Raw genomic sequence first — 21,793 nt, 5'->3', positions numbered from 1 at the left:
AATTACAAACCACACCCATTTTTCTGCTTCCCAAGAATCATTTGTATCATGAGGCAGGGAGCAGAGTAACACAAACACATATTCCTCTGGTAGCTAGGGGAACTCACATGACCTTAAGCATGCTGAAAATCTCTTTCCCAAGTAAATATGGGCATTAGCTGCTGGCATCACTACGCTATGCACAGCTTAATACAGGGTAGCAAATACAGCTAAAGCTACGGAAAGCTTTACAGGATACCAGAGTCATGCCCAAAAACAATCTAAAGCATTGTGCTGTACATATACTCTTAAATAAATCAGGTAAGTTATCAAACTAAGAGCTTCAAAGCAATACCAAGAAACAGTGTCTGTAAGAATGAACTCGACAGACCATAACACAGGCAAGGAGAAAGGGCAAAATTTTACATAAACACACTCGAGTTTTGCCACTGTAACATCCTAGGCAGAGAGGGAACTACTACATTTTGAAAAAGTTAGGTTCATATCCAGTTCACCACTTGGGCAAGGTTTCAAATGCAACTGAAGGTGACAGAAGAGTAGAAAAAGATAAATCCCTTCACAACTGAGATTTATTTGCCGTCATTCATATCTTATACTGTCCAATTACGTGTTAAAATGGACACTTGAGGAGTAAAGTGCACTGTGAGGTCTGGAGATCACTCATTCGATAAGACTGTCAAACACTATTACTACCACTGAAGGACACACACACACAGACTGAACTTGTGGCACAGGGTTGTGGCTGAGGGATGAAGCACTGCAGTGGTTTATTAAGGAGCAAAAAACGCTCATGGTTCCACAGAGCATTCCCCACTCAAGGCTCCCCTTGTCATTACACAGCACTGCTCCAAATCATAGAATCATAGAATCGATTGGGTTGGAAAAGATCTCCGAGATCATCAAGTCCAACCCTTGGTCCAACTCCAGTCCATTTACCAGATCATGGCACTCCAGTTTAAAAACCTCCAGGGATGGTGAATCCACCACCTCTCTGGGCAGCCCATTCCAATGCCTGATTACTCTCTCTGGAAGGAATTTTTTTCTGATCTCCAACTTAAATTTCCCTTGGCAGAGCTTGAGCCTGTGCCCCCTTGTCCTATTGCTGAGTGCCTGGGAGAAGAGACCAACCCCCACCTGGCTAGAACTTCTCTTCAGGTAGTTCTAGACAGTGATGAGGTCACCTCTGAGCCTCCTCTTCTCCAGGCTAAACAACCCCAGCTCCCTCAGCCTCTCCCCATAGGACTTGTGTTCCAGTCCCTTCACCAGCCTTGTTGCTCTTCTATGGACCCGCTCCAGCACCTCAATATCTTTCCTGAACTGAGGGGCCCAGAACTGAACACAATACTCAAGATGTGGCCTCACCAATGCAGATGTGCTGAGCCAAGAGAGCCCAGAAAGCAGGAAAGCTGCTAAGAACTTACAGCTATCCTGCCACATCTGAACCTGCTAGACTGCAAGAAGAAACAAAAAATGAAGATCAACTAAGTTTCTAACTAGCTATTAAGAGAAGTCCATTTTCTAAAGCAAGTATAGCTCTTCAGTTCACACTAGTTACCATGCTCAGCTCTTCCCCATCTCAGAGAATCCTGATTCATCTACATTGTGCAAAGTTACAAACCACAAACACTACAAATACAGGGCATTTTGTAAAGCCATTTAAACGATCAGCAGTATTTATTGCAAACCAGCTTCTCTCTTCTACCATTTACAAGGTGGCCAGCAAAAGTAAACACATGATAACAGAAAAACATTCATGAAACATAAAACTGGTTTAATTAAAACTGAAAAGGAAAACAAATAATGCAAGAATAAAAACTCCAGATACATAGCAATTATTAATTATAAAGCTGGTGCAGATCTTGGAAAAGCATTTGGGAATCCATGACCAAAAATTCAGCCTTAAATTCTGAGGGAAAGGGAAAGAACGACCATGACCTTCCAAGTCTTTGCACACCACTGCACATAAAACTGTACTACTTGATATATTTTTCCATGAACTTTTTGTGGAATTCTGATCGCAGAGTATCATTCACGAATCTTTTGTCCTTTTTTGTTTCATCTATCCCCTTGGCACAATTCTTGAAGACAACATCATCATCCCACCTGAAAACAAAAGGTTTTAACTTCAGTAAGCTTATATGAACATGAGGTGCAATTTACAAAAAACATATAAATGAAGTTTGACCCTCCTACTTAAAAGTACTAAGAACAACTAGTTATTAGCACTAGATTTTAGTCTTTCAGACAAGATCTATTTTTCTAATCTAAGGCATCTCCTACATGAGTTACAAGGAAGATGAGTATCACTAGACTAAAGGTTATTGTATCTTCACAGAAAATAATGACAATTTGAACAGAGCAGGAAAAACCCTTTAATCTGCTGAGCCTAATTTTTAAGAAAACTGACAGTAACTGGAATACCTGCAAACAAGAACTGGGTTGAGAAAAAGGCTGGTATTTATTAATTCTAATAGGCACAAGACAATCACTACATGCCTCAGTATCCCAATTCTACATTACACTGCTTGTGATGAGATCTGAGAAATGAAACAAATACCAGTAACAGGGATAACATTTTCTGACTCTCAATAGCAAGAGGGAGCAACAGGATGGCCATCAGGGAACAGACTGCACAGTACCTCCTCTTCACTTTGAAGTTTGCCTGAGGCTGTGCTGGGCCAGTAAGGTTCAGCAGTGGATTCCCACTCAGAATGTTCTCCATCCGAATTCTTTCTTCTTCAGCCTTTTGCTCTTGTTCCTGAGAACGAGAAAAGGATATTTTACTTTTCTAGGCCACTTTTCTCCTCTAATTGGAAGCGATAAACATTATTTAGTTGTGCACACTCACACAGATGGAACTTTAATTCCTAGCTCAGTCTTTTCAAAGCGTTTGGCACTTGCTTATGAGGATAGAAGCAGAGATACCCTAAAGAGCTAAAGTTTTCTAATAAACTGTCAAACTAGAAACACTCATATCTGCTCTTCTTAGATGTGATGCTCCATCAAATATTGGTTAGTTACATTCTAGCTCTACCATTTACATATTTATTATATTAAAAATTGTATACAGATTAAAAGATTTTCTTTATCTGCATGAGAAAAACCAAGTATGTCACACAATTTTCACTAGGTGAAAGAAACTTACAGCATGTTGAAACTTCTGTTTTCAGCAGCTGTTTGGGTTTTACAGCTAAAACTTCCCTGGGGACCAATTAAAAGGAATATTGAGAACTACTTGGTGAAACTGAACAGAGGATGCCGTACAACTATTTAAGAGTTCCAGTATTAAGGAGCAGAAAAAATTTCTTCTCCTTGTATTGTTAAATGCATGTAACTCAAGTCCAAGTGAAGCAGTGCACTACAAGCAACACAAAGTAATTTCACTGCCTATGCTTTCAAGGTCTATTAACATATCTAATGACTTAAATGTTCATAGACTTCAAAATTAATGTGTAATATTCATTTTACATCACCGTATTTTCCCACAAGCTTTCACAAATATTGCAGGGAGTGATCTTTGATGAAAGAACCAGAAGGAAAAAAAACAACCCTTTAAATTTGAATGACTAATCAGGGTTTCTGCTCTTAAGTATGGTCTGAAGACCATAGTTAAAAAAATGAAGTCTCATTAACACTGCAGAATCAAAACAGGGCTTTTAAAAACAATATAAACTAAAGAAAAAGAGATCACAAGGATGGTGGGTTTTTTTCTGATCTGCAGAAAATTCATGCCTGAGGACTTCTGTGGGATCCCAAAAGAGGAAGACATTTCCTTGATGCTAGCGGCGTTTACAAGGTTTAAATGCTAAACTTGATGCTGATGCTGGCCAGAGCTCTCTAAATTCAAACATTTAATCAATTCTAAGTGATTCACTACCATCTACAAGTTACAATATTTTTCAATGAAATTGATCAGGTATGTGAAATCTTGGAAGGATGTCCCATCCCTGGAAGTGTTCAAGGCCAGGCTGGATGGAGCTGCAAGCAACCTGGTCTAGTGAAAGGTGTCCCTGACCATGGTAGGTGGGGTTGCAACTACATGACCTTTAAGGTCACTTCCAACCTTCTTTCTGTGATTCTGTGAAACTGTCTTTTAAAATACCCCAACTCTCTTAAGAATGACACAGATCTTACATACTTACGAATACCAGATGATGCAGGATCACTGGCAAAGCTTTTACCTGTTAAAATGTACTTGAGATTTTGTTATGAAGAAACATCTACCATTACACTGCTTCTCAAAAATAAAATGTAGAACCAGCTGCAATTAATTGCCAGTGGGATGGGAAAAGCTCCCCAAAAGGGCATACAGCTTAAAAACATGGCACAGGTTCAGGACAAGCACAGTGATGCCCTTATTAAAACATATGCTTAGGCAAAACTTGCACTTGCTGCTGTATCCATGGAGCTTTAACACAAACTGCAGCAGTTAAAAGTTATTAACATAAATCAACTACGGTTTTGCATTTTCAAACACAGCTCTAAATACAACACTTGCATTCCAACTTCAGTTATTACTACCCCATTAAATAATGAAACACAGAGAGCAAAAATATTTTATTATGGAACAACAATTTTTCCCCATATTAAAAAAAATAAACTCAAATTATACTTTTTTTTTGTGGATCAGAGACAAGAAATGTATGCAGCTTCTTCTGCACAGCATGCCAACCTTTTTACCATTCTCCTTGCCCATAACACAGAGGAGCCAACAGCAATGAAATATAATTTACCGCAGTCTGTGTCAGGTGTTCCCCCCACAAGTCCAGCACCCTCAGACAGCATGTGCAGTCAAAGCACTGATTCAAACCCAAGCAAAATCTGGGATACTGGTACAAGCCAAAAAACCAGTACTGATCTTCATCTGCCTCCTGGGAGGTGACCAGATTCTGTTTAAGACCATTGGGCAAATTTACAACAGGATGCAAGCATGTCAAGTGTCCTGTGTGTTGTCCAAAGTGAGGTGAGCTCTGCATCATTAACTTTAATCTCCAATGCTCCATTGAAGGTGAGACTGAAAACACAAGAAACCTGAGACAAGCCCTGAAAGCAAATACAAAAGCTACATACCAAAAATTCACACTCAAGAGAAGGTAGCACTCATAAGAGCATTGTAAGAAATTAATAGTCCTCTGTTGAAAAATGCTTCTGTGGAAAGAACTTCTTCCAAGTCCTGTATATGCAAACAGATACGGTTTTCCATTTTAGAGCTGAACTCCAGGTGAACTCTTCTGAAGGTGGCATGTACAGCACAGCACAGTCTCACCCTCGAACTTCCAAGACAGTAACCTCAGCTGTGACCCGAAGTTACTAAACCTGTGCATCACGTTACGTTATCTGGGGCAGACATTGCTATCTCAGGCTGGGGTTTTATGATGCATGAAAATGCATCCACACACCAGTGACAAATACACAACCACAATGCACTCCACACACAGTGTTTTTTTAATAGTCAAAGGTCAGCTGGAGTCACCAGCACCTTTTGGTGGGGATTACAGTTCTTCTTCCCTCCATTCCCCCATTCAAGATTTAATCTCAACAGTTCCTATACAGGTGATGGTTCCAGCACTCCACACCAGGCATGAAGAGGAGTGAAAAGCACTCAGTCATCTGGATTATAAACATTCAGAATCACTAGGGAAGGATGAAGCCAATATTAAGAATCATAAAAAATATGCATACTGTACTCCAGTGTTCTTATTACACAAAGATGCACATCCATACTTTCTACATTAGGATTTTAGAAAGGCACGTTTCACATCATCCTAACTTCTATCTACTTGAGATAACCCATGCAATATCTCTCTGCCTCAAAGAGCCTGACCCTAACCCTGGCCCTAACCCTGACCCTGACCCAGTAACAAAGAAAAGCATTATCAGACTGGAGTGATAAAATGTGGTGACAGAAAAGAATTCAAAACTGAAATAACACTTTCAGGAAATATTACGCTACCAGCAATAGTATAAGACTAAAAGAGTGATTTAGCTCTGGTATAAGACACCCACAGCTAGACATGGGCCTGCAGGCACCTGAGCTCACCTCTCAGCAGAGATCTGGAGTATAAAATATGGAGTCAAGATGGCTCTTCTGCTCATACTGAATTACTCACACAGAAGACCAACCACACTTCAGGCTCTCCTGACTGCATCTCCACTGCACCACCATGGAGGCTGGGATACATAACTTGTACATTGGCCCCAACAACTTGAGCTTTCAGGCTCAGCTGAATTCTGTCTAAAGCTGATTATTGCTAGCAAAAAATTGCACTGACTTAAGTCAACTACGATTGCAGAGGACTGAGGGGTGGCAAGAATTGCACTATAATTAAAAGAAGTGGTAATTTCTTGGGAATTTCTTATGATTACATTTTACTTTTGCACCATTAAATTATTAAAACAATTATGAACAGAGCATTAACAGAAGCTGTCAAATGTTGTTTTATAGTAATAGAAAACAAATTCAGAAAATACAGAAAAAAGTTTTACATATTCACAGTGGCAGATGCTGCAGAATCCACGGGCACTTTGCGTGACCCTTGGCTGCCTCTCAGCTCTGTTCACAAACACAGCTCTGTTGTCTTTCAAACCTGCAGAGGCAGAACAACTACAAGTATTAACAAACTGCATAAGCTTATCTTTGTCATTAAAAATCGACAGATTTAGAGTCTGAAAGCAAAGAAGATGGATATCTTTTGACTAAGGCTTTGCCAGTTTTAGTCACTTTATAAAGAAGACCTGGCATACATGGCAATTTATTTATGGACTTCAGTCATTCAAAGCTGTTCTAGGTTGGGTGACATTTCAATGTATTTGCTATGATTTTCAGGAAACAAGATAATTCTAAATACTGGTCTTGAAGATTTTTTTGCATTATTTAGCAGGATTAAAATCTCCCAAAGAAGGTATTCAAGACTAAAAGAAAAGATAATTTACTAAGTTTTGTATCTTAGAGACATGACACAGAGAAAATACCAGGTGTAACTCACAGCAGTGTAAAGTTGACATTACACTTAAGCTAAGTGATATATTTTGGCCAGAGATACAGAATCCCACATCTCCAGGCAGAAGAGGTTTTCATTATGTTTCATAATTTTCCACATAAATCTTCCACTGCCCACTCCTCCACTGAAAGCTGGAACGCTCCAGGCGATGGAGCACGGCTTGTATCACATCAAACAGACCAGACAGAACCTTCATAGCTGTCTGAGCTCCACACCTCTGAGGCACAATCAAGCACAGACAGCTGTTCACCAAATAAGCAGCTCCCAGTGCTTCCATAGATCTTGTGTTGTGGAACAAAGGCTTATTAAGCTCCATCACTATGAATACAACAAACCCACAACAGAAGAAAAGCCTAAGGGGGAAAACGATACATCTATACTCACTCCACCCTTTCTAAAATAATGCCTCTTTGCCTGCCTTTCTGTTCTGCAACATGAGGTTGTACATGACACTTTTCCTAAGCCACTTTAGCAAAAAAAAACCGTGCTACAGATAATTCCATCCCTGCAGCCATCAGCGCTGTGTGTGCGGCATCAGCTCTGCAAAGAACCATCAGACAGCGGCCACGCTGTAACCACCGCGTTAGGGGCAGAGGCAACAGTACAGGAATATCATGGCCTGGGGAGTAAGGCTGGCCTGGCAAGGGAGCCCGCCATGCTGCTGTGTAAATTGGATCTGTGGTAGTTTTAGGTAGGCCTCAAATTAGCAGGCTCAGAGAATCTACGTAGATTAGGAGAGACAGCTATCACCTGACTTAAGTAACCAAAGAAATATTTCATACCAGATGACACAAACCTGAGATATGAATACAGGAGTAAGAGGTGTTCACTCAGTTTCATCATGGCCAAAGTAGAGGCAAGACATGCAGCTGCTGCCCTGCTGTCTTGGGCCCTGCTGCTGCTGCTGCCAGTACTTGAATTTCGTTGGAGTTCAGGGAAGTAAAAGCATTTTGTTGTTATACTTTCTATTTCTTGCTGGGTGTCTTTTAAAGTGCTTATGTATCTAGAGTGATGGAATCTGTTTTCGGTGGAGAGTGGAGAGTTATTTCTTGTTTTTTCTAACTTGTGAAAGTGTGTGTCATATTGTAGTTTCTCTTAATTTTTCTCTTTTCTGTATGAATATATATATAGTTAGTTTAAACATAAACCTAGTTTGAGGGGTTTTTTCCTTTCCTCCCTTTTCTTGGTGGGGGGAGGGAACCTCTGACTCTGTGTAGGGCAGTTGGCATTTTGCCAGCTCAACCCAAGACGGATCTCGCAGCAAAGCCTTCGCTGCCCAAATGCACCCACTGTGCGGCATCACAGCCAGGTGGGAAAAGTGATCAGAACTGTATTAACCTTAACTAAACAGTCATTCCTTCTCTGGCTGTAACATAACAGTCCCTGGGCATATTTGTTTCTGACACCAAAGGAAAGAAAACCATTATTGTTACCATGGTTATTTTTTTCACTATGGCACCTACCCCCTTAGCACAGAGCAAGATAACTTTTACAGAAAGTGCTGAAATTCCTGAAACTACTCCATTGTATTAAAGTCAGTTATTCTACTCAGTTTTATAAATGCTGAGAAGCTGAAAGGAAACCTGAAATACCCACATTTCACTGAAGGCTGAAAAAAGAAATCACATAACCTGATTTAAATGCTAATTTTTGAATGACAAATTATGACAGCACTATACCCTTAGCAGCAGGGAATAAAATCCAATAATGCTGAGATCCATCCCAGTTATTTGATCCTGTGCAAATTACTAACACAGCGATTCAAAGAACTGACCAAAACTTCAAAAATTAAGAGCACTGAGTAATCACAACTGCAGTGTCCACACACAGCTTTGCTGTCACTCTGCCCACAAGGGAGGGAACTTTATCGTTAGTTCTTGCCAAGGGTAAGTATTGCTAGCATGTCTCAAACACTTAATGAAGAAATATACTGTGCCATCTGCTTTTGACTCCTTCCTGCAATTCTTTCTTACATCACTGATTTGATATTCTGGTCTCAGAGCCTTAAGACTTAAGTGAAAATGTTAATATTTACCAAGACTCACTTTGTGATGGTTTGAATGCCTGTGACATGGCTAAAACACAGGGCAGAGCTAAGACCTACACTGACCACTGGTAAAGTAATATATTCAGTTATAGAGAAACATTCAGTGAAATAAAATTGTTAAGAAAACAAACCTAAAACCTTATGTCTGCTCTCAGCTAAGCAAGCAATGACTGGATGTTAGAACAGCTTTGCTGGAACTGCACACGTACATTCAGCTACTCACTGGTTTTGAAGTTTGTTTTTAATTATTTCAATTTACCTTTTAAGGAAGCGCTTGGAAACTCAGAATCTAGAGCTGAATTGTAAAGCTGAATTTGGAACACTGAAATGCTTCAGCAAAACCTATCCATGAGTGATTAACACAGACCTAGTGGTTGTACAGTTTTATATAGACCTAAAATTATTCTACAGAAAAGGCTTTCAAAACTAGAATTTCCTGGTCAGTTTAGTGTCTACTAGAGACAACCTGAGATTAAAATTGTGAATGGTGTGAGAAAGGTCAGGAGGACTCCCATGCTCAGTTTTTAAAAAACATTCATAGTATGTATTTAAAGATTCTACATAATTCAAGGGAACTTAAACATTTAGAGATGTTAACATGCTCTGAGAGGAACTGCTCACTTGGCTGACAAGTTATTAGAAACTCCTAATAGTAACATTGTCAATATTAGATTTAGAGGATTTCTATGGAAATTGGTATTACCACATAAAGGAAGTTAACAGAGAACACAATGACCTGAAAAAAGCAGATTCTCATCTTTGTTTTTAACTGCTGTCTCACCAGAGATGCATTTTAAAAGGAGCAGTCCTCCTTTCATGGCAACTGACCTAATGGACATCAAAGTGATGAATGAAAATAGTTAACAAAAATACAGTTTACTCTAAATGAAGTCTTAAGAAATAACTGGGTTAGCATTTTAATAAATTAAAGTATCTGGGAAAAATGACATATGGCACAGGTTTGGTATATATTACTGTATTTATGCCCTTAATCTTATTAAGACTCTGGAATGTTCCAAGAAGATAAGAAGAAGAGACATTAATCTGTCTGTATAAGACAGAAATTTCAGGATGATGTGCAGAGTGAAGAGAGAACAGGCATTCACCCTGGAGTTTCCCTTTGCCTGGACACTGGTTTACCCAAGATGTCTGCAACGCACAGCAGCATTTCAGCAGATACAGGATTCCTGCACATGGATTAGGATTAACATCAACGACACAATTAAGACTTTACAGGAGATGTTATCCTGAAGTCAGCTGAATGATTAATACAAGGTTACTTACAAAATTATGTTTAAATTACGGCTCGTAATACATAGTAATATGAAATCCCCCATATCTGAAGGGGAAAGGAATACCAGTAACCCTTGATTTCAATGCCATGGAAAACAAGGCATCATCTAAACAGACTGCACCACTTAAAGCCAATGTACATAGGCAATCTTTCTGAAGGAGATCCTTACTTACCCTTAATAAAGGCCCCCTCCAAGACTGAGCCCCACCCTGGTCTTTACTTTTTCCATTAACATAGTCTTAGTTTCCTACTCTCAAAAAACCCCAAGAAAATAAAATTCTAAGAACCTGTAGAGTATGCTCTATTTACTGAAGATGCCAATTTTAAAGTGAGCCTACCTGCCACCAACCAGTGAAAGGATGAACAGCGTAGGTCTAAATGGTGAGTGTGCAATAGTGGGCACTCTTGCAAATAAACATACTAATCTTTAGAAAGAAACAAATATACTCATTTCATACAAACGTGCAAATATTGACTAACCACACAGCATTGGACACTGGGGGAAGGAGAACATTCATGAAGGTAAAATATAATACTGCTTAAGAGAAAGCAAAATAAAAACAAGTGCTATCCTAAATACTTTAGGGTTTTTAGCACCCTCTAGTGACAAAGTTACAATTTCCTGGGGATTACAACATTCCCACACCCACGAAAAGAGAATCATAGAATCGATTGGGTTGGGAAAGACCTCTGAGATCATCAAGTCCAACCCTTGGTCCAACTCCAGTCCATTTACCAGATCATGGCACTCAGTGCCACGTCCAATCTCAGTTCAAAAACCTCCAGGGATGGTGAATCCACCACCTCTCTGGGCAGGTCATTCCAATGCCTGATTATTCTCTCTGGAAAAATTTTTTTTCTGATCTCCAACTTAAATTTCCCCTGGCAGAGCTTGAGCCCGTGCCCCCTTGTCCTATTGCTGAGTGCCTGGGAGAAGAGACCAACACCCACCTGGTCAGGACTTGGTTGTCTGAGCTGCAATTTACTATCATCACTTTCCTAATGCAAGTTCTCTACACTGAAATGTGAGAAGTTATGCTGTTTAATCCAGATGTGTATTTTCAACTATCAGGCTCAATGAAAAATCCACAGAGACCTAAGCATTCATTTTAAGCATTGTGCGAGGACAGCTGAAGTCTTTCTTATACATGGCTACACCTAATATGTAGTTTAGTACATTTCACATGGGAATATGTGGAAGAACTGTTTTCCAGTATTTTTAAGTAATTTTCACCATGTTGTTACTGCAAAACACAGTGTCATTGCTGCGTGATGTGCCTCAAATGCGTAAAGAGACCAGAGATGCCTTCAGACACACCTTAATGTAGAACACCACTCACTGGCCAGATGGAGGAACAAGTATCAACAGTCTTTCAGTGCACAATTTCTGCACAGAAGCAGTATGGTACAGCTTTCAGCCTTCTGTACTACTTAACTCCAAAATCACAGAGCTTGCTGGTTTTACAGCCCTTGTGATTCTAAAGGCAAATTGCTTTATTTTTAGGCAAGCACAGGCAGTAACTGTATTGCTGCCTACAGCCATTAAAATATTATCATCTCCTACCTGTTTCTAGTGTCTGCTGAAAGCTACACCCTGTTCACTGACAGCTAAGCATTCATGAAAAACATTAAATTATGAACATTTGTGTTACGCTACAGGAAAGGCCAGAGGTAGTTCAGTGGCTTCAAAGCATTAAGCTGTCAGAGCAGCCTTTGATTAGCCTCCTGATCAGCATTTAAAGTGTTTATTTTGCATGTTCTAAAAAACATCTCAGATTAGTTTATAAAAAAGGTGACTGGTGGCTTGGTTTTCTGACTTTTTGTTTGTTTGCCTGTTTGTTTTGGGGCTTTTTTTTATGTCTTACACTAATGGAGAATATACTTACAAAAACATACAAAACCGCTCCAGATGAAGGAAGCAACGTTTTACAAACCTACTAAAATGATTTAAGCCCTATTCAAACCAAGATGTATGTATGTATGGCTCGGCTTCACGAACGAAGATTTGGGCAGGGCTCTCCCCACGTGGGTGTGCCCTTCCAGCCTGCGCAGTGGATTTTAGGTGAGGCACAGCATGCGCAGAACTGGCCCCACCGTTTAAGTCCTGAGGATCATCTGCCACGGCCGAGCGAGCTTGGACAGTGACAGTGAAGTCCTCAGGACTAGAACCTACAGCCCCCTGGTATTCCCAGGGGGTTTCTCATGCAAGTGCAAACTGGGGCTGACCCTGCTTGGCTTCCAAGATCTGATGGGATCAGGTGTCAGGGAGGCATTGAACTGCCATTCAAACCAAGCAAGCACTTAGGAAAAGCATAGGAAGGAATGCTGCACATACCCACTTCTGTGGCCCTCCCAGAGGCAGGGCATTTCAGCAGTGCAGATTAAATAGCTGGACTCTAAACTCTATTCCAATACAATGCCAGAGCCAGTACCCAGCACAATCCTGAATCCTGACCAGTTTGACAACACAGACTACTCCCAGAAACAGTCCCTAGAAGTCCATTCAGCAGTGGGAGATTTAGCTGATGCACTCCATCCCAACTCTCTTACACAAAGGAGCCAACAGCACAGGATTTAATCCCACTCAGATGAAATCATCTGTAGCTACAGGGACTTCCCTCCCCTGTCAAGGGCAGAAAGTGGTCTTTCTGTCTGGAGAGAGAGAGATTATAGGGAGGTGTGAAAGCTATATGTGCACTGAGTTACTCAGTTCTGAAAAGGTCGCTGTATTATTATTCATTTTTGCAGAGACATTTTTCAAATGAATTTGCCTGTTTATAATCACATGAAAACATTCTTGTGTTACTGTTAAAACTGGTGCTCCTTGCCAAGGCAACACAGCACCAGTTCTGTGGATGCAAAACTACTGTATAAAACCTGCAGCCATAAGAAGTATCGAAAAGCACATATCTTTATTTCATTAATAAAATTCTTTTTTTTTGTTTCATAAAAGCTAGTTAAAAAAATCAAACTAAAAAGCTAGTTAAAAAATGAAACTACACTGGATAGTATGTCACTTCTATAATTTGGTATGATAGCTATTTTAAGACAACTTGCATATGAAAGGCAAGATTATCTTGACTGCCTCTACAAAGTGTAGGGAAAGAAAATAAAATGTTTCAGTGAGTAAAACATTCAGTATGTCCAGTAAATAAAACAAATTTTGACAATTATTAGATAGAAGAACAAATCCATCGTACTTGAGAGGAGGTTTGAACAGCACTTTGTTTGCCCAGTTCTCACTCATTCTAACTCCTTGAAGCACGAGTAGTTTTAATAAACATCAGTTTGCAAAAACCCCAGGTGCTCCTTAATGGGTGAGATTTTACCTTTCGAGCCTGTTCCTCAGCTCGTTCTTTCTTGATTTTTTCCAGCTCAGCCAGAAGAGCTGCAGTGTCATCATCATCACTGTCTTCCAAGTCCTCATCTTCATCATCTTCCTAACAGGAATAAATGGAAGCAAGAATTAGCTCCTTCATTTCATTTAATAAAAACAATCCTGGCCTGTCCAGCCAGGGCTGCAATTTGCTGCTGGCTGATTTCTGAAATACTTGGATGCTTGTAACAACAGAAAATACAAATAGTTTCTTTGCTCCTGTAAAGTCAAGTCAAAACAAAAACACTTCATGCTTTTGGGATGACTGCCATTAAAAATGCTGTGTAACTGACAGACCCCAGAGAATAGCCATCCTCAATCACTCTCTTATCACTGTGACGTAAGTCCTTACAATAGCGTGCCCATTCAATACTGCTTGGACGAAGCATCATAAGATCAAAAACCCTGAGCTTATTTGTGAAGCCTTTGACCCAACTCCTAGATGTCAGCATGAGGAGAGGAGCCAAGGGCAAACATCTGTTGCTCATGTAGAAAGTCATTTGCATATACAGAATCATAGAATCGATTGGGTTGGAAAAGATCTCCGAGATCATCAAGTCCAACCCTTGGTCCAACTCCAGTCCATTTACCAGATCATGGCACTCAGTGCCATGTCCAATCTGTGTTTAAAAACCTCCAGGGATGGTGAATCCACCACCTCTCTGGGCAGGCCATTCCAATGCCTGATTACTCTCTCTGGAAGGAATTTTTTTCTGATCTTCAACTTAAATTTCCCCTGGCAGAGCTTGAGCCCGTGCCCCCTTGTCCTATTGCTGAGTGCCTGGGAGAAGAGACCAACCTCCACCTGGCTAGAACTTCTTCAGGTAGTTCTAGACAGTGATGAGGTCACCTCTGAGACTCCTCTTCTCCAGACTAAACAATCCCAGCTCCCTCAGCCTCTCCCCACAGGACTTGTGCTCCAGTCCCTTCACCAGCCTTGTTGCAACAGTTCTGCCAACAGTTCCAAACAGTTATCCCAGCAGTTCTGCCTTTGGAGAATTTTAACTAACCAGCAGTTGACTAAAAACTCATCCATTAGCCATACTATAAGTGGTATTTTCAGTTCCCTAGTTTTTGTGTGCAGAAACTGTAAAAGGAAGGTAAGTTGGAACTTGTCTTAAATCTTTAGCAGACCTAAAACTACGTATTCCATTAAGAACAAATCCTGAAGGCAGCACAACACGAAAGAAGACAGAAAAAAGATACGTACATCAGTAAGAGGATCATCTGCATCAAGATTTGCTGCAGGAATCTGATCTAGCCGAGGCTTCTTAGACACAGACGAGGATGTTGTATGTTCTACGTCAGGAAAGTTTAAAAAAAAAAAGGACTAAGACACTTCATTTAACAGCATCAAATGTTAGGAAAAATCTTCACAAAAAATTTTTTTTGGATAAGAGTAAGAGAAACAAGCTTATGTTCACTTTTCCCTCAATTGTCCATCTTAATGCTCAAGCTAATTTGTCCCCCGTAGGCATCCTCAAGAGAGGCAATAACATCCCAAACTTACAATTTGGCCTCTAGATATTTTTGGAAGTCATTATTTCAAACAGAAAGAAAAGCAGATGAAAAAACTGTGGAGAAATATCCTTATTACATATACCCAGCTGGAGGGTTCCCATTGATAACCAGCCCAAAGCATTACTGTTGGCTAGTTTGGTCCAAACCAAGTCTCCTTTCATCTGTGAATTTGAAAGCCATGCAATACCTTTACACCTCAAGTACTTAAATTTTGCCAAGATTAATACTAAAAATAAGTATTTCTCAAAATGCTCTTTGCTTTTAATTATTACTGTGTCTGAACAGAACTGCATACTTCCAAAATGATTTATTGTTACGCTGGTGCTGTTAACACCACAGGAGGAGTCGTTCCCGTTTCTTCTTCCTGTCCCGCTTGTCCAAGTACAAGAAAAAGCCCTTTATAAGCTGTAGGTACTTGTTGCCAGTTCTTTACAATCACACTGTATCAGCTGGCCTGCACCATGGCCTCGCCTCTTCTACTGGCTGGCCTGGATTCTGCCAGCATGAAACCAGCATAATAGTCAGCAGACATTCTCTTGCAGGTCACCAGCTATGAACTATCAGACCAATACCCTGAATTCTACTCCCATGGCATGCTGCCTGCAACCTGCAAACTTCTTGTCACACGAAGCTTCATGCAAGAACAGTGTCACACAAAAGCATTAAGGTTTTTGCTTCTCTGTTTTTACCTCTGGTTGGTCTGTCTCTGTTCTTTTCTCTTGCAGCGACCCGTTCTCTCTCCTCCAGCTCCCTTCGGAAGTCACGGTTACGCACCTCTTCAGGAGCATCCTGAGTGGTCTGTCTAAAAGAACAAATGGGAGAAAAGGCCTGAATTCTAACAGGGTGCAGCTGGGAGTAATGTATTCAAGGAGGCCCATAAACCCTGGGCTGAACAGGTAAGCACAGAGAATAAGAACTGGGTACCATGTAAACATGTCTCTATTCTCCATTCACCAGCCTCCTCTGTGCATACACACTGCACGCAAAGCCATGCGATGCCACATGCACACGCTCCTTCGGGGGGCTCTCAAATGAATGGAAACACCCTACATAAATTCCTACAAAACAGGATGACTACATCTACCTTTCGTGGCTATGCTGAAATACTCAGTACTCCAGCAGTCCAATTCCAGTATCTCAGCAGACATCCACAAGTATTATGGTGATCTTCCTTCACCATTTTACTCCCAAAGTTGCTGCTGCAAACCCAGTCTTTTAAAGTTTACAGATAAGACCAAGACTCTAACATCCTTTCCATAAACCTTTTCTCCTCCATGTGACCAGACCACAACCATTAAAAAAACAGTAGGGAGAACAAGTAAAACATCAGCTTTAGTGAAACATCTTGTAAATACATGTTTGTCTCTCTTTTATGCAGCACACACTGGCCAAAAGCAATGACCTATGTATATCCCAGTCACACCAAGTTCCACCCAGAGAGTGCTGAAATTGCTGTGGAAATCTTGTAAAGAACTAAGGAATAAGAACAAGCAGCAACTCCTTTCACCTCTCTGTGAACCCAGTGCTGGAAAGAAGAGTGCCTGGAAGAAACCCAGACTTGAGCCATTATAAACACATTGTGTGCACAGCCTGTCTTTATGATGAAGTATTTCATTTGCTTTTGTAATTAAAAATCTGAACTTGGAATCCCTGTTAGAGCTGCAAAATCCCCCCAAACCCTGTGTCATTCAAGCGAACATGAGTGGGACTGAACCACTGAACTTCTCCTGCAATGATACAGTCCTGGCAATTTAACAAAGACAACTTTGTATGAGGTATTTGGGAGAAAGAACGGAAGACACTTAATGCTCCCTCCATCTCTCCCTCTCACACAAATGGACAGATTTGTTAAAACATACACTGTATATTCCTGTACATACCTGTCCCTACACACTTCTTTCAAAACAACAGATTGGTGTTCCAAACCCCACTTTTGTTTAAACAAACAAACGACCAGCAATTTTCCCCATAACAGCAAAACACATTTAACAGCACTTTCTGTGCAGTTGATTTTGGTATTCTCCAAAACACTCCAACTCCCTCATGAATATTTATTCTTCAAAACCAAAGGGGCATGAGGGAAGAGGGGACAGGGTAAATATCTACACAAAAAAATGCAGAAGTAAAACCTTGACAGTAATTTCACTGAAAAGAGTAATAGCAATTAGATAAAAAGAACATTTTTAGGTTGCCACATTAAATTCTATGTATCACATTGACTACATACTTAATCTTCCAGAAAGAAAACAAACATTTGTTTTTATGCATTTCAAACGGAGGAGAATATTTCTAGGATCACATTATCTTTCTCAATGGTTAAAGCAATTTCCTCTCCCAGGACCTGTGTGAACCACATGCAGTTTTAACATCAGCTCTTCCAATATGTAGTACTGCCTGAGTGCTATTCCATGATTCCCCTGTCTTCTCTCAACGTCCTTACCAAGTGGTCCTTCACCAAAAACATGATGTGGTTTTCCTGCCTTTAAGACATGCTCAACTTTGCTTCTTTCCTTCCATCTTGCTCTGCAGCAAATGACAGCACTCCCCATGGCTCAGTCCAAATGACAACTTCCTTTCCACTCCACTGCCCAAAAAGCTCAGTCTCCAATGCTCCTATTTCTCCTTCCGATGACTGACGCCCATAAGCAGTAACAAATACCACTAAAACTAAACCTCTCCAATAACCTGGACTGCATTTGATCTCCTAGGTCTGCTTTTGAGAATTTCAGCCCACTTGTTCAGCACTGCTGCACAAGCTCTGGATCCTGCTCACTGCTGAGCACATCAACACCCACCATGAAAATTTCAGAGTACCACTCATAACAAAGAAATCTTCCCCAGACCCAAAACCCCAATACTGACCTGTATTTGATTTTAGTATGAGAAGGAAGATCTCTGCTGGAATATTGTTTGGATAACTGGCTTAAGTCTCCTTCACCTTTTCCTCTCCCTCCTCTTGCAGGTTCAAACGTGGGCCTTGCTGCTGTCGTCATTTTAACTCCTACAGAATCAAGGGATGAGACCAGTAATTGCTCCAATGTGCAGGGAAAGACACTCATCAGAAGCTACTTTGCTCCTGGAACTGTAGAAGCAGTGACAAGTCCCACTACAGAACACCAGTTATCACTCAGCTCATGATCCTTGATGTTTAAGGAGCTTTTTATTAAAGGAATTTATTCAGATTTTTCAAAATAAAGTAATTTCCAGCATGCTTGAAAGACAATACACAAACTCTTAACAAGAATATGAAAGTACCTTTGTAAAGGAAATAAAACCAGCCAGGAGTTAAGTCTCCAATCATTAAAAGCAACTCAGTCTTGCAACTAAACTCTTTCTTCTCCCGAAATACTGCAGTCAAAAATGATTGCCTGCAGGGAACGATCCCTCCATTATTCCACAAAGCATATCTAGGTACCACCACCAGAAACGCTGGCAGGGATCTACTACAGCATGCCCGGGATGGTGCTGGTCATTAAATACTGATGAAGATCATCTGAGTGCCCCGGCCCTCACCACAGCCCTGCTCCATTCTCCAGTGCAGGCACAACCCTGTCACCAATGCTGTGGCACAGTCCCTTGGGACCGACTCGTGCAGAGCTCCAGCTGGTCAGGAGCAGCACCTGCTGAAGGTCTGGGATCAATGTTTTCCTAGTGGCACAAGGCTGACAGCTACACCCTTATGTAAACAAAGTGCAAGTAAAAAAGCTTGGATAAATGGAGAACTTGTCATCAGCTCTCCCTGAGAGACTGCAGGAACTCGCATATTGCCAGTCTGGCCTAAAAAACAAACTGGCTGATGCCCAAAATTGCTATAATCAATTATTCTGTGGCAAAGGAGTGGGATAGACATGGACCAACCTCAGCCACACAGACACCCTGTCAGCACGCACTGTGTTCAGTGCTGCCAGAGAGGACCCAGAGACCCAGTGATCCCAAACCACTGCGCCAGCCAAGAGTTTGAGGTGGTTAAACACTGCCAAAAACCTCTGCATGATCAACCACCACCATCAGGACTGAGGGAACAGCATGAAGCTGTGTCAGGGGAGGTTTACAACGGATACCACACAAAGATTCTTCCCCAGAGGGTGGTTGGCCACTGGAACAGGCTCCCCAGGGAAGTGGTCACAGCACCAAGCCTTGACAGAGTTCAAGGAGCAACTGGAAAACAGGCACATGGTGTGACTCTTGGGCTGTCCTGTGCAGGGCCAGGAGTTGGACTTGATGATCCTTGTGGGTCCCTTCCAACTCAGAATATTCTGTAATTCTGTGAACTCAAATCTGCTATCTGGAACGATTCTCATTCCTGCTTCATCAAGACATGCACATCCATTAATCACAGCCTAAAGGTATTCAGAACACAAAGACCTGCAGAGATACATAAAGGCACTGGTACTACCAACCACAATGCTGAGTGTTGAAGGGTGACAGGAGAACCTACTAAAATATTAAAAAGGAAAAAAAACTCCATGACGTTGCTTTGCAAGCTTTTGTAGTACACAAATATTTATGCTCTACTTACATTATCTGATATTTGGTTACTCCTAACGAGAGCACAAAGCACACAGTTTCAGAGTCAAAATTAAAATATAATTTCTGGCTGAAAGTAACATCCCACCAGGCAAACACAGCTACTGCCACTAAGCTACTACTGAGAAAATAAAATTAACAGAAGGAAACACCTTTAAAAAGAAATGAGACAGTAACTAGGCTTGGCTTGTTAATCAAGGATGGCTGACATCTCTCAGTTGATGCTGTGCAGTCAGCTGAAGCTCAGCAAGACATTTTAGCTGTGTCCTGGCACGGACTCTGCCAGACCCATGATCCAAGAAAGTCACTTGCTCCTGTAACTTATCCGTGCTAATTATATGTGACAGAGGGGATCCCTGAATTCAGGTGAAGAATGAGATCCAGTGTGGCTGCATTAGTTCCACAGTGCATTAACAAATCGTCTGGCAAGCATACCTCCAACATCATCGAGTCCATCCTTTGACCAAACATCACTACGCCAACCAGACCATGGCACTCAGTGCCATGTCCAGTCTTTCCCTGAACATCTCCAAGGACAGTGACTCCACCACCTTCCTGAGGAGTCTGTTCCAATGTCTTATCACCCTTTCTGTGAAGAAATTCCTGCTTATGTCCAAGCCTAAACCGCTGCTGGTGCAGCTTAAGGCTGTGTCCTCTCATCCTGTCACTTGTTACCTGCGAGAAGAGACCAAACCCCACCTGGCTACAACCTCCTTTCAGGTGTCGACAGAGATAAGGTCCCCCGTGAACCTCCTCTTCTCCAGGCTAAACAACCCCAGCTCACTCAGCCTCTCCCCATAGGACTTGTGCTCAAGCCCCTTCACCAGCCTCGTTGCTCTTCTCTGGACCCGCTCCAGCACCTCAATGTCCTTTCTGAACTGAAGGGTCCAGAACTGAACACAGAATTGCCTCGGCCTGGAGCTGAACCGCCTCGGCCTCACCGGGCTGCGCCCGCACGGCGGGACCCGAATCGCAGCGCGGGGCTTCAACCCGTTCCGTCACTCGGGGCTCCCCCCGGTCCTCCCTGCCCCAGGGTCGCCTCTCTCCCGTCAGGCCTCCCCCCGTAGCCCCCCAGGCGGCCCCTCCCGACACTCACCCCGCGGCCCCGCTGCCCTCACCTCGCGGCCCCTCCGCCCTCCCGACACTCACCCTGCGGCCCCGCTGCCTTCACCCCGCGGCCCCTCCGCCCTCTACGGCGCTCACCCCGCGGCCCCTCCGCCCTCTCCGGCGCTCACCCCGCGGGCCCCCCGCCCTCTCCGGCGCTCACCCCGCGGCCTCTCCCCGCGCTCCCGGCCCTACAGCGCCGCCATATCTCCGTCCGGCGCCCACAATGCCCCGCGCGGCCCTGCCCCGGCAGCAATGGCGGCTCCGCGGGCGGGATGGGGGCGGGTCCTCGGGGGGTGATGGGGCAGGAGGGAAACAACGCCAGGCAATATCTCGGCATTCTTGTCGCTCGCGGGTGTGTGTATTAGTGACACTGGCCTAAGTCTGGCTGTCCGTTAGCAAGTCATGCCCCACTTAACCAAGCGCTCCCTCACATGGTGTATGTGTTTATACAGTAGGTTTAGGTTGGAGATGAGGGAGAAATTCTTCACTGTGAGGGTGGTGAGGCACTGGCACAGGTTGTCCAGAGAAGCTGTGGCTGCCCCACCCCTGGAGGTGTCCAAGGCCAGGCTGGATGGGGCCCTGAGCTATCCCGTGGAGTGGGAGGTGTCCCTGCCCAGTGCAGGGGGTTGGAACCAGACGGTCCTTTTAAGGTTCCTTCCAACCCAACCTGTTTTGTGATTTTATATTCATTGCTGTCACTGTAAAGAGGCTAAGCCACGAGTGAGCATCACTAAGGGATTAAATCCCTCTCTTAAAACGCAGCTCCTTCCTTGTGTTTATCGATCCCTGTATATGCACTTTCTTGTGAGAAACAAAGTCTCAACTTTGTCAGTTTTCAATTAAAGTTTATTATATGATAAAAGCAATTTCATCATGCTGGGTACCATGGACACAAGCATTGCTCACCCTCGCACATAGAA

The 21,793-nt window shown here is 42.3% G+C and overlaps 1 protein-coding gene across 2 annotated transcripts; it reads right to left on the bottom strand.

Moving 5' to 3' along the window:
* Positions 1-1,750: 1,750 nt before the first annotated feature.
* Positions 1,751-21,118, bottom strand: CWC15 (CWC15 spliceosome associated protein homolog). Of its 2 annotated transcripts, none has more exons than XM_071555490.1 (7): positions 21,034-21,118; positions 18,102-18,240; positions 15,929-16,041; positions 14,929-15,017; positions 13,672-13,782; positions 2,640-2,758; positions 1,751-2,103 (listed from the first exon to the last, which is right to left on the bottom strand). In XM_071555490.1, exons 2-7 carry the CDS (start codon positions 18,230-18,232, stop codon positions 1,974-1,976), a joined length of 693 nt encoding a protein of 230 aa, XP_071411591.1. In that variant the 5' UTR covers positions 18,233-18,240; positions 21,034-21,118; the 3' UTR covers positions 1,751-1,973. The 2 variants fall into 2 exon arrangements, with proteins under 2 accessions (XP_071411591.1, XP_071411597.1); XM_071555496.1 differs by lacking the exon at positions 21,034-21,118 and adding an exon at positions 21,002-21,020.
* Positions 21,119-21,793: the final 675 nt, after the last annotated feature.

This window comes from Pithys albifrons, chromosome 1 (genome assembly GCF_047495875.1).
Source record: "Pithys albifrons albifrons isolate INPA30051 chromosome 1, PitAlb_v1, whole genome shotgun sequence".
Classification (NCBI taxonomy): Eukaryota; Metazoa; Chordata; class Aves; order Passeriformes; family Thamnophilidae; genus Pithys; species Pithys albifrons.
The sequence above is the reverse complement of the archived record's forward strand: the minus strand, read 5'-3'. Positions and strand labels throughout refer to the sequence as shown.